Source organism: Halyomorpha halys, unplaced genomic scaffold (genome assembly GCF_000696795.3).
Source record: "Halyomorpha halys isolate HHAL.00 unplaced genomic scaffold, Hhal_1.1 Scaffold1300.1, whole genome shotgun sequence".
Taxonomy (NCBI): domain Eukaryota; kingdom Metazoa; phylum Arthropoda; class Insecta; order Hemiptera; family Pentatomidae; genus Halyomorpha; species Halyomorpha halys.
This window is the reverse complement of record NW_027105571.1, coordinates 100,533-117,687: the sequence shown is the minus strand read 5'-3', so window position 1 is coordinate 117,687 and position 17,155 is coordinate 100,533. Positions and strand designations below refer to the sequence as shown.

At 28.3% G+C, this 17,155-nt stretch overlaps 1 protein-coding gene across 5 annotated transcripts in view; it reads left to right on the top strand.

Annotated features, from left to right (window-relative positions):
• Positions 1 to 17,155, top strand: part of LOC106689198 (ATP-binding cassette sub-family C member 5) — a 52,757-nt gene that overhangs the window by 34,667 nt on the left and 935 nt on the right. For 3 of the 5 annotated variants that reach the window (XM_024362514.2, XM_067052028.1, XM_067052038.1), the window contains 7 exons: positions 1,913 to 2,041; positions 5,048 to 5,139; positions 6,458 to 6,642; positions 7,503 to 7,671; positions 9,549 to 9,732; positions 11,730 to 11,922; positions 14,163 to 14,327. In XM_024362514.2, the coding sequence (XP_024218282.1) occupies positions 1,913 to 2,041; positions 5,048 to 5,139; positions 6,458 to 6,642; positions 7,503 to 7,671; positions 9,549 to 9,732; positions 11,730 to 11,922; positions 14,163 to 14,327 (1,117 nt within the window). Of the gene's footprint in view, positions 1 to 1,912; positions 2,042 to 5,047; positions 5,140 to 6,457; positions 6,643 to 7,502; positions 7,672 to 9,548; positions 9,733 to 11,729; positions 11,923 to 12,036; positions 12,084 to 13,462; positions 14,116 to 14,162; positions 14,328 to 17,155 lie in introns of those variants that run through there. The other 2 variants (XM_067052032.1, XM_024362515.2) reach the window with 2 other exon arrangements.

The following is a 17,155-nucleotide window of genomic DNA, read 5'->3' as shown; positions in this document are numbered from 1 at the left end:
TGTAGAACTTTTCATTTTTGAACAGTCTGTTTACATACATACAGTAACACACATACAATCCAGATTGTGGGAATAGATTATTTTGACTAAGAACCATGAATTATAAATTTCTGGAGAAAACTTGAATTAAAAATTTTCACTATTATTCTCTACCATGATTGGCAAAAGTAAAAAGTTATGAAGAAAAGAATATATCTTTCTTGAGGTACGAAAAATGAATATATACTTTTTTTGTACTAAAAAATACAACAATGTGACAAAAGATAACTAAGTTTTGTACATATTAATGCTTTAGAATGGGATCAGGCGCTTTGTTCTGTTTCCGATATCGTAGTCTGTTCTTAAGCTCATCTTAGCCGGTCGTGTAATAACTATTTTATCTTTAATCAATCACCAAATTCTTTAATATTTATAGTAATTAATAGTAGAACATTACTTAAAAATAATTATGAGAGATAGTTGACCGTGGATGATAAATGAGGAGAAGATGGTTGGGGGTGCGGTCAATGAAACACAAATAAGTATGACTAACTTATTTTAATGTGCCGACGTTTCGGCTAGAGTTTCTAGCCTTCTTCAGGGCTAAAAACAAAACAAGATAACAACCATAAGATAATAACCACAGTAAGTATAGGAATATAAAAAAATAAAAAAGAAAATATAAACAAAATAATTTTACACAAACAATGAATAGTTTTACAAGATAGAATTAATAAAATTAAGTGATGAGAGAAGCGGGAAATAAAATGTAGACATAGGTAATTGAAAAAGTGGGTACAATAACTTAATTAAGCAAATGAAATAAAATTAAAGTTATATAATGTAAAGAAGTATGAACATATTAGTTATTATTAATTTGAAATTTAAATATGGAAAGAAAATGAAAATTCTTTCTTCTTTTATTTCTTTCTTTATTTTGAAAATTCTTTCTTTCTTCCTCTCAATTTTCATTTTCTTTCCATATTTAAATTTCAAATTAATAATAACTAATATGTTCATACTTCTTTACATTATATAACTTTAATTTTATTTCATTTGCTTAATTAAGTTATTGTACCCACTTTTTCAATTACCTATGTCTACATTTTATTTCCCGCTTCTCTCATCACTTAATTTTATTAATTCTATCTTGTAAAACTATTCATTGTTTGTGTAAAATTATTTTGTTTATATTTTCTTTTTTATTTTTTTATATTCCTATACTTACTGTGGTTATTATCTTATGGTTGTTATCTTGTTTTGTTTTTAGCCCTGAAGAAGGCTAGAAACTCTAGCCGAAACGTCGGCACATTAAAATAAGTTAGTCATACTTATTTGTGTTTCATTGACCGCACCCCCAACCATCTTCTCCTCATTACTTAAAAATAGTAACCAATACGATTAAAAATTCTTTAGAGAAAATTCTAAAAATTATTCTAGTATTCATTATTCTAGTTCTATATTTACAATTCTATCACACATGGATGATATTATTAATACATATTATTAATTAGTTTCCTATCCATCTATATTTGTATTTTACTAACTTAATTTGTCTCTTTCTTTTAAATTTTTTTTGTATAATGTTTTACTCCCTTTGTACATGTATTCTAATTTTCTCATAACTCCTTACAGTTTTTGTATCTTGTTTTCATTTTTCCCTGACGAAGCCCTGTAAAGCGGGGTGAAACTTTGGTTAACATTAAATAGTTTTTATTACTATTTGTTCCTTTATTGAATCCCTACCGCAACCATCTTCCAACAATCTACTTCATAAGGTCAACTATCTTCACCCAATATTTATTCTTATTAATTTTATACTCTCTTTGAGCCCTTGATATAGACCTTTATAATTAGTTATTTATAATTTTTATTTGTTGTTTCTTTTGACCATAATATTTTATATTTCTATTGTTCTTTTCATAAATTTAAGGTCTGGGCTTCGTGAATTGAAGAGGCTTGACAACTTGACTCGCTCTCCAGTTTTTACTAACGTTTCGACCGTTGTTCAAGGTTTGGATAGTATACATGCTTTTGGAAAGGAGCAGGGGTTTATTCAAAGGTGATTTTTTATTTATCAACAGTTCATAAATATATTATATATTTAAATTCTTGTTTGGGGTAAGGTAATTTAGTTTAAAATACAACTTCTTTTAACCTCAACTTTATTTTTTACTCTCCTACTTTTCAGCCTTATGCCATTATCAAGAAGCTCCTTTAAAAAAAAATTAAAATTCATGTGTAATTTTAAAATATTCTGTAGAGGTTTCCATAGAAACCAAGATTATCTTTATCTTACCATATAAAAGATGTATACTGATCTAATTAAATACTTGACTTAATAATTAAATATAATTTAATGAATATATTTGTTCTTTTCTTTTATTTATTGGTTTTTTATGTATATTATTTATTGACATTTACAACTGTATTTACATACATCTAGTAAATTTGATGTTAGATTATAATGGTATAATATAGGCATCAAGAGAAACTTTCCATTGGTAACACTCCAGTAACCTTTATACTTCAATAGGTCTCTAGGTCATCTTCTTTTGAGGCACCTCCGAGGATTGTCAGGAATGGAAGAGGAAGCAAGGTTAGAAACTAGTGGGTTTGGGTGGTTAGGCAGTTGATAATGGAAGGATTGATATCTGTTTTGAGCTAGATCGGTTACATAGTGAACATTAAGATCTTTATGAATGTCTTTATTTGTGATTTCATATGAAGGATTTTGGATTGCAAGGATTGTATGCGAGAGGAATTTAAAGGTTTATATTTGTTCTTAAAGATTTAAAATAAAGGGTGTTTTTTTAAGCCCGATAGAACTTGAAATTGTAAAAAATAACACAAAAAATTAAATTGTAATCAAAATTTTTTTTTTATTCGAAAGATCAATACGTGACATTAACATTTGAAAATGATTTCGGGCATATGGGCACCGCGGCTGTTCTTGACGAAGCGCATTCTGGACGTCCAATTTTGGGCCACTTTTTCGAGCACTGCTGGCCGTATGTCACGAATAACACGAACAATGCTGGCCTCCAAGGCGTCAATTGTTGCTGGTTTATCAGCATAAACCAGTGACTTCACGTAGCCCCACAGGAAATAATCGAGAGGTGTCAAATCTCACGACCATATGCGGCAATTTTGCTTATTAACAAACCCGTTAAGCCAAAAATGCGCCTCATCGCCAACACAATTTTACAGAATGCGCTTCGTCAAGAACAGCCGCGGTGCCCATATGCCCGAAATCATTTTCAAATGTTAATGTCACGTATTGATCTTTCGAATAAAAAAAAAATTTTGATTACAATATAATTTTTTGTGTTATTTTTTACAATTTCAAGTTCTATTGGGCTTAAAAAAACACCCTTTATTTGGATGTAATATCTTGTAAGAAAATATTTAAGTGTGGGTATATCAATTTAATGTGAAAATTGGGTTGTTAATATATAAATTTAAGGTAAAGAATATATTTTAAAACATTCTACTTGATCATGGCCTAAGAAATGAACATTAAAATTGAGGTAAAATAAAATTGAGATTTAAGATCGTGAGATGTTATTTTGTAACTATTTTTTTAAAAAATTAATTGGTTAAAGCAAAACCTAACATAAAAAAAGAAGACAAATATTACTGTTTAGATATTTGTATAAGATTCTTAAACAAAACCTTAAACCTCACAAATAGCAATAAATAACTTACTGGCTAACAGTTTGTTTCTGACTCTGTCATTGTTTATAAAAATGAACAATTATTATTATTGTTATTTTTTTATACGCAGCATTTTCAGCGGAACATGATAGGAAATAAGACAAAAAAGAAGCACTTAAATGGGCTTTTAAAAAGCCAGTGGCAAAAGTATAATAATTTGCTACTAGGATAAATCTAAAATATTATTCTTAAAAATGTTAACATAAAATCTTCTTTGATATATAAGAAGATGGTCAGGGTTGCGGTCAAAAGTGAAACAAAAATAGTTTACAACTATTTATTTTCCGACGTTTCGCCCCACTTTGCAGGGTTTCGTCAGGGCTAAAAAGATACTAAATGATACAATGATAAGAATAAAAATACAAAGATAAGATAGAATGTTAAGAATAAAAATACAAAGATAAGATACAATGTTAAGAATAAAAACAAGTAACAATGGCAAGAGTAAAAATTTCTTTATAAAAATACGTAAAATATAAAACTAAAAAAGTACAGGAGATGCAAAAATAATACAGGGAAAGGAAAAAAAAAAAAAATTATATAGAGATAAAATAAACGTCATGAAAGAATAATAAAAATTAAAATAAATAAATTTATTTCTCTTACGTACTATTATCATTTACTATTACTATTATCAGTGTAGAGAAATGATTATTTTCACGATATATAAATACTACAGTTCTTATCATTGTTTATTTTATTTATTTTTTTTAATTTTAAACTACTCTTTATTTATTTTTTATTATCATTTATTTATTTATTTTTATTTTTATGATTCTTTCATGACGTTTATTTTAACTCTATTTTTTTTTTCCTTTCCCTGTATTGTTTTTGTTTTATATGCATCTCCTGTACTTTTATAGTTTTATATTTTACGTATTTTTATAAAGAAATTTTTACTCTTGTCATTGTTACTTGTTTTTATTCTTATCATTGTATCTTATCTTTGTATTTTTATTCTTATCATTGTATCATTTTGTATCTTTTTAGCCCTGATGAAACCCTGCAAAGTGGGGCGAAACGTCGGAAAATAAATAGTTGTAAACTATTTTTGTTTCACTTTTGACCGCAACCCTGACCATCTTCTTATATATCAATTTTTACGTTCAACTATATATACATATGTATAAAATCTTCTTTGATATAATTTTATTCTCTTACCCATTGTATTAGAAATGATCGGTCATTTACTGCTATTAGAATAAAGATTTGATTGTTATTAATGTAATTGATATATATTTTTGAAAATTTCATAATAATTATTAAATATTGCAGTTGATTAATAGTCAAAGAAACACTCATGAATATGTTCTAATTATGGATTTATTATTATTTAGTATTCTCATTTCAGATTCATTTCTTCCTTTGACTTCAACTCAGTTTGTTACTATATGTCTAATGTTGCTAACAGATGGATTGCAATCCGAGTGGATACTGTTTCAGGTATTTTTTTTTTTAAATTAATGTATGTGAAAATTTTTATATTTGTCTCTTTCATAAAGTCAGCTAGTTACGAATTTTTTGTTTTGTTTTTCTGTTTTAGTCTATAAGAAAACCTTAGTTAAAGTTTAATTTTTCCCATTCGTTTTGTGGGCTATCAATCATGGAAAATAATTCAATAAAGGTCCTCCTGAAAAATGATGAGGTTCCATTTTTTTAGATTTTGATTAAAACTTAATCTTAATTTTGATGACTAAAAAGTTTTTTCAGAGTAATTTTAAACCTAGGAACAATAAAAATCTTATGTTAGCAAGGTTCTAGTAACTATGGATGGAAGGAAAAATTAAAATGTAGAAGATAAGAAACCTTTAATAAATCAATGTTTTATTAATATAAGTTGGATATGATATATAACTATAACATAGAATTAGTGGAGTTTTTATTGAATTCTATGAAAATTCCAATACATTTTTCTTCTCTTTAACCAGAGTACGTAATTTGGTATAACTCATTTAATTCTGATAACATTCCTGATGTCTAAAGAGTACTTATTTTAAAAAATGAAATATTATATGATGAAGATTAAAAAAAAAAGTTTAAGGATTTCATAAAACATTTTTTCATTTTCAAAAATTGTGATTTTCTGACTTTTGGATTGTTTCCTGGCGAGTCGTTGCGTGGCACAGGATAATAATACAGAAAAAATTAAACTTTTTTCTTTATAAACATCACTCAACTATTTTTTCTTTAAAAAAATTACTGATTATTTTTAAAATCTTTAAAAACTTAATCCACTTTGTCTAAGTAAAATAAAACATTTCAGGTATTTTCACTGCCTCAAAGAACTGGCATATTTTTTATTTAAACTTCATTGTTCTGGTTTCTTAACAAAAACTATTTTTATGTTCAAATATTTAAGTTTACTAACCAAAAAACTGAAAAAACTTATATCATTTACAAATGAACAAATAAATGTTATTTATTTCACAAAATGCATCATATCAATAAAAACACCTTATAATCTTCTATTTCATTTAAATTAATTCTTAATTTAGATCTATCAAATAAATAATAATTTTTTACATACAAAATATATACATTGTCTTACATAAGTAAAATAATGTTTTCTTCACATTAATATGAATCAACCTTTTTAATATTTTTCATAATATTCAATATATGATTTATTAATTTACAATGTCTCTGTTCTTTTCTTAGTAACGATGAACATTTTTTTATTTAATCAATAAGAGATGTAAAATATCACTACAGTATATTATAAATAAACTGAATTAACGATTACATTATTCTCTGTTGACAGTTTTCATTCTATTTTGTGTAACAATGTGTGCGATCTCGATGAAGGGCACTTTGCCAGCCTCTTTGGCAGGTCTCGCAATAACTTACGCTTCTGACCTAAGCGGCATGTTACAGTATACTCTCTGTCTCATTACGGATACTGAAGTCAAACTTATTTCTGTCGAGAGAATAAACTCCTATCTTAATGTATGTATAAATTTGTTAATTATGTTTAATAATATAGTAATATTAATACAATATTTAATTTTTAGTATATTTTGTTCAAAATAAAATACACAGCAAATGTTGATTTGTTATACTGGAGTTCAGGAAAATTATTTATTTATTTTCTGGCATAATTTAAAATCGATTAAATCAATTATTTCAAGGACCAGTTCAACCCTTTTGACTTATTCAATTTATTTTATTGTAGTTGAGGTTTCAAGATTAATAGAAATTAGTTTTAGTTTATTATTGCAGTAATGAGATCTACCTCTTTGAATTTTCAAATTCTTTATAAGCATTCAAAAAAATTCCCTAGAACCCAACTTACATGAAAATTTTAAGGATTACTGACAATCAGATTAGGTAATTTTTACTCTCCGATGAAGTTAGACACTGTACAAGCAAATTTTAGATTTGAAGTTTCCATTAATTATATTTCAATATTAATGGGGGGAGGAGGGAAGCAAGGTTGCTCAATTGTAAGGCTCTATTCTACTTACTCCAAGAACCTAGGTCCAAATCCGGCTGTGGCAAATATTTATGTTACTGTTGCCATGAGTCAACCTTACGGGTTCTGGAGCCCTTCTGGGGAGGCCTACCCTGCTTTTACAAAGTGGGTACGCTTAATTGGGGTAAAATCTGGTCGTTAAAAAATCACCTCATAGAATAACTGTTGTTCTAAAAACAGTACTTGTTTACAAATTACTCAATCTTAAACTTTTCATGGGTCATAGCGGTTCCTATTATTATTTCAATATTTGAACAATCTAATGTTATAATTAAAATTTTATGTTTATTCATTTATTTTTTTCATATATTCATTTAAGTTTTGACTTGTGCAGATTCTTAAGGCTAAGGAGGAAGGAGGTCATGGTCCGAAGGGTCTACCGAAAGAAAACTGGCCCGACCAGGGAACTATACAATTTTGTAAAGTTGAATTGAAGTATAAAGATGATGGTGATCCAGTACTTAAAGGAATCAGTTTTCACATTAAATCTGAAGAGAAGATCGGTAAAGTTATAAGATTTTTTTTTAATTAAATGAAAATGAAAAGAAATTACTGGGCCGCCCATAGCTCAGTGGTTAAGACACAGTCTTACCAATATGATGCCTATTGGCGGTGCCGGTTCGAATCCGGCCTGGGACGTCGACTTTTTTCATTGCGTGGCGGTCCCACAAAATGAAGAACTTTGACCCCCAACCATGGTTAGGCAGTATAGGACTCCAATGGGAGTCTTGGACGAAAAAAAAAAAAATTACTGAATTTTTTTTAATATAATGCTACTACAATTTTTTATATAATATTTACAAAACAAAATGAGGTATTCTGGCGACTGGCTGACAGAAATGAAACTGTTGAAAATGAAATAATGTATTTAAATTTTATTAATAATGGATATTTATTTTATAAAAATATAAAATTTTTATTTATTTTATTTTTCTTATTGAATAAGAAATAAATATTTATTTCTCATTGAATACAAATTATTAAATAATTTTTTATTCAATTATACTATTCATTCGTGAAATTATAGTTTACATTATCATTCCTATTATTAGTAAATGTTGATATGATTGGTTTATGATAGCTAAAATAAAAAATATAAAATTTTAATTGAACGTTTCCAATATATCTTGCAAATACTATCAATTTTTGTTGTACTTTCTAATGGCGAGTTTATGATTCTTAAAAGTAATTTATCTTGTAGAAAATCTATATTAATTGTTTTGAGTTTACCTTAAAAATAAAAATTCTTTCAACTAAATTTACCCCAGCAACATGAAAGTGTTAATGACGTAAACATGGTTAGGCAAACAAAAATGGCTACTCTTTACATGTTTACTCTAATTGCAATAAAAGTTCAAAGGTATTTCTATAACTACATTATTATTATTATTGGTGTGACAGACCATGGAGGTCCAAGGCCTCGTGCGATGTACCTAGGAAATACATCGCACGTTTCATGATGTGGTTTTCATAGGGTGGGTTTGTTACTCCCACACATATTTTTGTGAGTGCCACCCATTGGCTAACGGGCCTCACAAATGCCCGGGGGGAGGCTGTGAGTGAGTATTGTATAATTATATGCTTGAAAAAATCCCGTATAGGGCTGGGGCTGACAGGTGCGTTACCACGCTGCTACTGTCACTCCCATAATTATATACCCTAACGATGTGGTTTTGCTACAATATTTTACACTTTTTAGTGTCAAGATACAATTTTCAATTATACCTCATTACAAGGAGGGGCTATAACCAATCCCTCTTATAATTTATGGCATAAAATATTAGTTCCATAATAATTAATATCAGATCCATAATATTGGTAGTAATAATTAAAATATAACAGCCATTTCCTGAGACAATTCTATCAGGAATTTATTTTTGTATTAGGAGAATAGAAGCTTTAAGGAACAAACTTAATTGGACCGATACTGCCAGGATTGTTGAGCTATGGTAATCTCCTATTCTCCTATTACAGTATGAAAAATTACCTAATAGCGTTGACCAGTGTTGCCCTCTCCTCCCCCTGCCAATTACCTTTCCCTTCATGCCACAGAATCAATTTACTCCCCTATAATTTTATTTTTCTTAAGTTGTAGAACAGTGGTAAAGAAGTTCCACTTCAAAATTTTTTTAATTTATAATTAGTACTTTTTTTTGTTTCGCATTTTGTTTTATATTGTTCCATGCATTTCAACACCATTACTCATATTTAATAAGAGTTAGATTAACCATCTATAAATAATATGTTTAATAAACCTTTTTACTCAAACCTACGTTTAAGTTTTATAATTCTACCTCAAATTTTTTCTTCGAAAATTCTGAACTCGGTTCTTGAAATATCTTTGAAAAATTTTAATATTAAATTTATGTAATATTTTTAGGCATTATTGGAAGAACTGGTGCTGGTAAAAGTTCCATTGTGACTGCTTTGTTCAGGCTTGTTGAAATATCAAACGGAAATGTAATCATTGACGATTTAGATACGGCTAATTTAAATTTAAATGAACTTAGACAGAGGTTATCCATAATACCGCAGGATCCTGTCTTATTTTCTGGAACTATAAGGTAAAAATATATCTTAATTGTGCTAGAGTGTGATATTAAATAATTTTTAGCTATTATAATGAGGTTTCTGAAAAACTTTGTCTTTAGATCTTTCTTATTTAAATAGTTGATTAGAGAAATCCCATAAGTCGCAAAGACCAATCTTTTTTTTATTTATACAGCAAAATATAACAAAGCTGATGCTACCAAATGAAAACATCTATCAGTTGAGATCGCCGCCATTTTTGTTGTTGTGACAGCTCAGTTCCAACAAAGTTTGCAAATGTAAATGAAAGAAAGAAGAGAAGTGGTTAGTACAAGTTTTAAATTTAAGAAAGAGTCATATAGAAAAAGTTATAGATGGGACAAAGGGAATTAGCCAGTATTTTTAAGAATTTTAAAAGAGAAAATGAAAACAAAGTAAAGGTATCCTTGAAAATGACCTAAGGGTCGAAACGTTGGAAGTTTTTGAAAAGAATAAAGTTGAGAAAAAAAGGATCAAATTTGTTTTTAAATAAACTAAACCACTCTCAAACAAGAATATATTAATAAAAATTAATCTAAATTTGTAATTATGTATATATTATTTATTATTTGTGTATCATTAATTAAATATACTTTATAAAAAGTGGAAATTATTTAATATCTCAGCAGCCCCTCTCTCCCTCAAATAGATGTAAGCTCATAAGCTAAACTTTCACACAAATTCCACTTTTCACTCACTCTAGGGATGTTGTAATAAATTGCTTAAATCAAAACTGAAGTAAACAATAACATGAGGCTCTGGAAGGAAGGTTATAAACATAAAGGCTTATAAAACAAGTTGCTGAGCAAACCCGCTAGGGGCTCTTATGCATTTAACGTTTAACATGACTTCAAATAGGGCTGCTCACAATCCTATAGTTATAACATTTAACATGGTAAAACATTTAACATTTAACATGACTTCAAATAGGGCTGCTCACAATCCTATAGTTATAACATTTAACATTGTAAAACATTTAACATTTAACACAACATCATGAATACCCCTAATATATAAAAGGAAGATGGTCCATGTGTGGTGAAAATACCTCAAATAGTAAATAAACTATTTATTATGAGCCAAGGTTTTGACCCACTTTGAAGGGCTTCATCACGGCTAAAAAAGATACCAAAAACTAAAAAAAATGTAACAAATTAAGATAATGAATAACATATAAATAAAAGTAAACTATGTGAAAATTTATGTAAAAATGAACAAATTAAATATATATAAGATGTACAATGAAAAGTATAAATAAACAAGAATTAAAAAAAAAAAATCTGACATAATGAAAACGGAAATAATAACAAATTAAAAAAGTAGATAAAAGAGAAATATAAAAAATAAGTACACACCAAAAGACAGAAAATAAGGGGAAAAGAATAAAATAAAGGTCAAGAGAAAAGGGGAAAACTATATTTCAATAAATCCTCTTTTATTTACTTGTTTATTTGTTATTATTTCCGTTTTCATTACTTGTGTAATACTTTTTTTTGTAATTCTTGTTTATTTATACTTTTTGCTTTACATAATTGTTCACATATTTTAAATCATTTTTAGCCATTGCTTAGTTTACTTTAATTTCATGTTAACTATTCTCTTACTTTGTTACATTACTTTAGTTGTTTGTTTATTTTTAGCCCAGATGAAACCCTGGAAAGTGGGGCGAAACTTTGGCCCTTAATAAATAGTCTATTACTATTTGAGTTCTTTTGACCGCACCCTTTATAAAAATAATGGGCTTAAAATGAAATATTTGTTAATAACATTTAATTATTTGAGCATTTTAAAAGATGCAATGGCTCATGAACGAAAACTATACAATTTTGAAATTATTTCTACAGTTACAACAAATGATTTAATATATAATACAGCTAAATTATAAAAAAAAAAAGCTAAAATTAAAACTGAAAAATGTATAATTTAATTTAACTTTTTGAATTCTTTTTGTTTTAAATTATTAGACTTTAAATTGTCTTCATTAATTTTTCAGGTCAAATTTAGACCCACTTGAAAAGTATAAAGATGAAGAGATTTGGTCTGCCCTTGAAAAAACTAGCCTAAAAGAGCGGGTAATGATGACCGATAACAAACTGCATTCTAAAGTTGAATTCAACGGTAGCAATTTATCAACAGGAGAAAAACAATTACTGTGCCTAGCTCGGGCTTTGTTGAAGAATTCTAAGGTATCTTTTCCAGAAATATTTTAGGGGGAATATGCTATTTTTTGGTCTTGCTACTTACATACAGCAAGAAAAAAAAAAATTTATTTTAAAGCTACATTTTGACCCACATTGCAGATACTCATCAGGGCTCTCGTCTAGCAAGGAAACAGAAAAGTGATTTGGTTCGATATTTTATTTATTCATTGTTTGCTTTTCCACAGTAGTATCTTTTTGCTTTCATCCATTTTTTATTATAATTAGTTTAATAATAGCACTTAAGATCAACAATTTATTGTATTTCCTTCAGTTCTAAGGAATTCTACCCCTTATATGAGAACTGTTTTCCATTAGAATATTATAATAATGGATAATTTGTGATATTTCACTGTTAAAGTGTTTGTATATGGTAGTTAATGTGACTGTAGCTTCACTTCCGACTACATGCACTGTCAACTATCATATTGTCAAACCTAGGACAAAAATAAATGACAGTTGTCTTAACAGTGATTATCATACCATTTACTCCACGGTAGTTTTTGCACTACCAATGACTATAAACTGCCATTCTGAAAACAAGTCTTCATGCTATTTTAAGTGCCTTTGATTTTTTGATTAGCATCATATCACTCTATGGATACTTTCTCCCTTACCAACGTATATATTATTAATATATATATATATCGAGTGTAACAGGAGGAAGTTTACAAACTCCGGGTGGTGATTCTACACCTCGAGTGCAACAAAAAAAGTCCTCTTAACCCCTGTCTGATTCTCAACCAAAAGGGCAAAATCTGTTTTTGTGTTTGTTTTTTTGTTTTCTGTAAAAACACGACTTTTCTTAGTAAAAATAGCCATATTTCCTGAGCTATTGGTTTTTTAACAAAATTAAATAACCAAATAACCGATGGAAAGCTCAATAAATTTACTTAAAGAATGTGAGCTACACAAGATTCTAAACTCATTCTCAATACGGTTACAATGATTGACATTTTTTTTAAATGTAGAAATTTTAATTTTAGTAATTTTTTATTTTTACCTCATGAAAATAGATTTCCTAGCCTTAACTTTGCAGATTTTACAAAAACTTCTCATATTAATGAGCTCTCCAACCATACATTCACTTTTGTGATTACCTTTCAATTTGTGATATAAGGTAAAATGGAATGTATAAAAACATGGATGAAGGAAGAAGTGAAGAGGAGCATTTTTTAAATTTTGTTCAGCCTTATTGCATGTAATTTGCTGAATAAAAAAAAAATCAATCAAGGAGTCAAGAGGACGTTTTTTGTTGCTCTCAAGGTGTAAAATCACCACTCGGAATTTGTTAACTTAATCCTGTTACACCCTGTATATATTTGCAATACTTTATTTGGCTGCTAGAAGTTCTATGGTGGAAGAGCCTGTGGCTTAGAGAAAAAAAAAATTATTTTTTATCTTGAATATTAGTTAAAAACTGCTAAATAAATGTAAACTGCTAATTATTAGTTCATCTTTACACCTCTTTATTTCTAATATTTTAACTGTCTTCAATTGAATATTGTATCTGTATTATTATTTTTAGATTTTAGTGCTAGATGAGGCCACATCAGGTCTGGATTTCGAAACTGAGAAAATTATCCAGATTAATCAATTTTGAAAATAAATAATGACTAAAACCGCATAGTTTGAAAATCAACTGTTGATGATGCACAATCCTGCAAATTTATAGTTCAGGCTCTCTAACTACAATCTATTTATTACAAGTGTTTTCTCAATAGCTCTATATATTATTGAGCTATTTGTTCCTAGTTTCTACTTGAGATTTATTTTTAAATTAAAAGTATTGACTTAACTATTAGTTGTAATCCCATTGAAAATCAGTAAGTGTTGTTTGCCGCTTGTAGAGCTATTACCGGTTTGTGAATACTTGAGTTCTCATCTCTGTAGAATCTGAGTGAGAGATGATCCTCACTGCTCATCATGCTTTGTATCTGACATGACATTCAGCCACTTTTTTCACTACCCTTGCCTCGAAGACATAAGGCCAAATTTAAAAGATACGAACAAATGGTCGAAATTTGCAATACTTTATTTGGCTGCTAGAAGTTCTATGGTGGAAGAGCCTGTGGCATAGAGAAAAAAAATTATTTTTTATCTTGAATATTAGTTAAAAACTGCTAAATAAATATAAACTGCTAATTATTAGTTCATCTTTACACCTCTTTATTTCTAATATTTTAACTGTCTTCAGTTGAATATTGTATATGTATTATTATTTTTAGATTTTAGTGCTAGATGAGGCCACATCAGGTCTGGATTTCGAAACTGAGAAAATTATCCAGAGAACTTTATTTGAAGAAATGAAGCATTGCACAGTTTTAATAATTGCTCACAGATTGGAAACAATAACATCTTGCCATCGCATTCTTGTTATGGATAGTGGAGAGGTAATGTGTGTTTTATATCAAGGAATAATAAATTTAAGTGTATTATTCAATTGAAGTTAAACTACTCAAAAGTGAATAGATATTTGAAAAAAAAAAATATATATATATATATTGTAATATGCTCTTTTTGAGTAAATAGTATATTTTGATATATAAAGGGGTTTTATGTTTTTATTTTAGGTATCATTTTAATATTGTTCATTTGTTTTGTTAAACCAAAAAGCAAGCTAACCAATTTTCATTGTTTATAATAAATTCGTGATTCAAAACAAAACCAAGATGGCGGTATGTATCTTTCAAAAAGTCCGGTGAATCAAGGCCATGTTGAGCAGATTCAAGTATCATAAAAACTATTTTAACTCTTCCCATCATAATTGAAAATACAGTAAATTTACTGTTGTGCGACAATCGATGTTTACATGGAACATCGAGACAGGTTTTGGTTTTTGGCAGGCATTCGTTGTTTGGGCGCAAAATGATGTTTCCTGGATGAGGAGGTCCTCATCAATTTCTGTCCAGCAAGGGTGAACAGTTTGAAAAAGCAAGACAACCAAGAAGAATAGGGGACTCTGAGTTTGGATTGCCTGGTGAAAGGACGTCCATCGGCTGGAAGCGGGAAAGTTTGGAAGCCATTGTTGTGAGAGAGACATAGCTTTTTGGAAGGACTGGAAGCCATTTTTGACGTTAGGACATAGCATTGTAGAAGATAAGATACCAAGAATCATCAAAAGAAGATTGTGAACTTGGTTAGTTTAGTTATACCTTAATTTAAATACATGTGTAATAGAGATATTAATTTAATTAAGTGTTAATAGTAAAAGTGTCTGTTTCTGATTGCCTAGAAACCTGCCTTGAGATTAAGAGTCTTTTATATTATAAAATTCAAATAAAATTCTATTATCTATTTAATATTAAAGTTTTTATTTTGAACCCAAGCTATCTTTTAGATATGAGAATTGAGTTAAAAAATGACAAATTTAGATTTATTTTATTTTAATAATTTAAAATTATTACAATATATATACATATGTTTACAGCCATTAAAACTATATTGAGGTGATTTTAATCTTTATTAATTAATCTCACAACTTTATTGTTTACATAGTCATACACTACAATGAAAAAAGCAGTTGATTAAGAATAAATAATTTCTTCAACTAATTATCGAAAAACTATATGTACATAATATAGTTTAAGATTATAACTATCACAGTTAAAACATTAATGAATACAAATATTATTTACAATAGTCTATTATAGTGTGTACTACATTGTTCTGAACCAACTAACTCAAGTTTATGCCGGAACTGAAAACAATTGAAATGGTGGAAGGTAAATGTTTGGAAGTAGGGTTTATTTAGGTTATCCCAACATGTAACCATTCTTTCTTGCAGGTAGTTAGTCTGTTATTTCTGTTTTGTTTTATTTATTTATTTATATTTAGTGTTGTTAATTACATGTTAAGTGTTTATTAGGTTGGAGTAACATGGATATAAATTGTTTGCATATGATTTTTTGTTGGTAGCCATTTTTCTATAGTACATTTCTTTTAAATTTCGTTTAAAGATTTTTTACCAATGTATGATTTTTGGTTTATCAAATTTAAATTTATGTCCTGTTTGTCTGAAATGTGTGGTGTGGTTCTTTATTAGAGAGGTACAACTATATTTGTATTGATATATTCTTCTTTTGAGATACTGTTCCGAAGTTCCAAAAATAGGATTTCCCTCAGTTCTCTTCACAGTGAATTTCATAAACTATATTAGATTTTAGCTCGATTTTGTCTTTGTCTTTCATATTGGTGTAAAGTTTGGAGTTAGTTGTATCACAGCATTGTAGAACACACTGTAATAGGGTATTGTAGGTAATGTTTTAATTGTGATAGTTGTCAATCTTAAATCGTACTATGTACATGTAGTTTTTTGATAATTAGTTAAAGAAATTCTTTGTTTTTACAAAAACTGTTGTTTTTTTTTTTCATTGTGGAGTATATTTTATATATATTGCAATAATCAAAAATTATTTAAAATGAAATAAAAAGAATTTTAATAGTTTTAACTAATTTCAAATATAAAAGATAGTTTGGGTTCAAATTAACAACTTTAATATTTAACAAATAGGTGAATTGTATTATATAATAGACTCTTTTCTTAGGGTGGGTTTCCAGGCAATCAGAAACAGATGACAGTTAACTACTAATAACACTTAAACTTAATAGCTATTTTACAAATGCAATAAATTCCAGTTAGAAACAAAACTAGCCAATTACACATCTTCCTTTGATGATTGATGATTGTTGATATCTTCTTGTCTATGATGCTATGTCCAACTCCTAACAATGGCTTCCAGTCCTCCCCGCTTCTAGCGGACGTCCTCTCACCAGGCCAATCAGATTAAGAGTCCCCGCTTCCTCTCCTCTATCTTCAATGTTCACTGGTCTATCCAAAAATAATCTATTGCAGCACAATCGCTCTACTTCACTTGCTATAATCCACGATGTAAATAGTTTATTGATAATTGTTACTTTCTTCCATTTCTTCTTTGATTATTCCTTTTCCATAATTACTGCATAGAAACAACAAAAGTTGACTAATTTCAATCCATGTTCTCAAAATAAAAACCCAATGAACACTTCAGAAGGATGCGCGTCGCCATCATTTTTGTTTTGAATAGCATATTTATTTTATACAATGAAAACTGGTTAGCTTACTTTTTATTCAAATAACAAATAATACCGAAACGATATACATAAAATAAAAACATAACTAAAATCATTTATATATAAATATCAACTATTGATTAAAAAAGAGGATATTACAATATATATA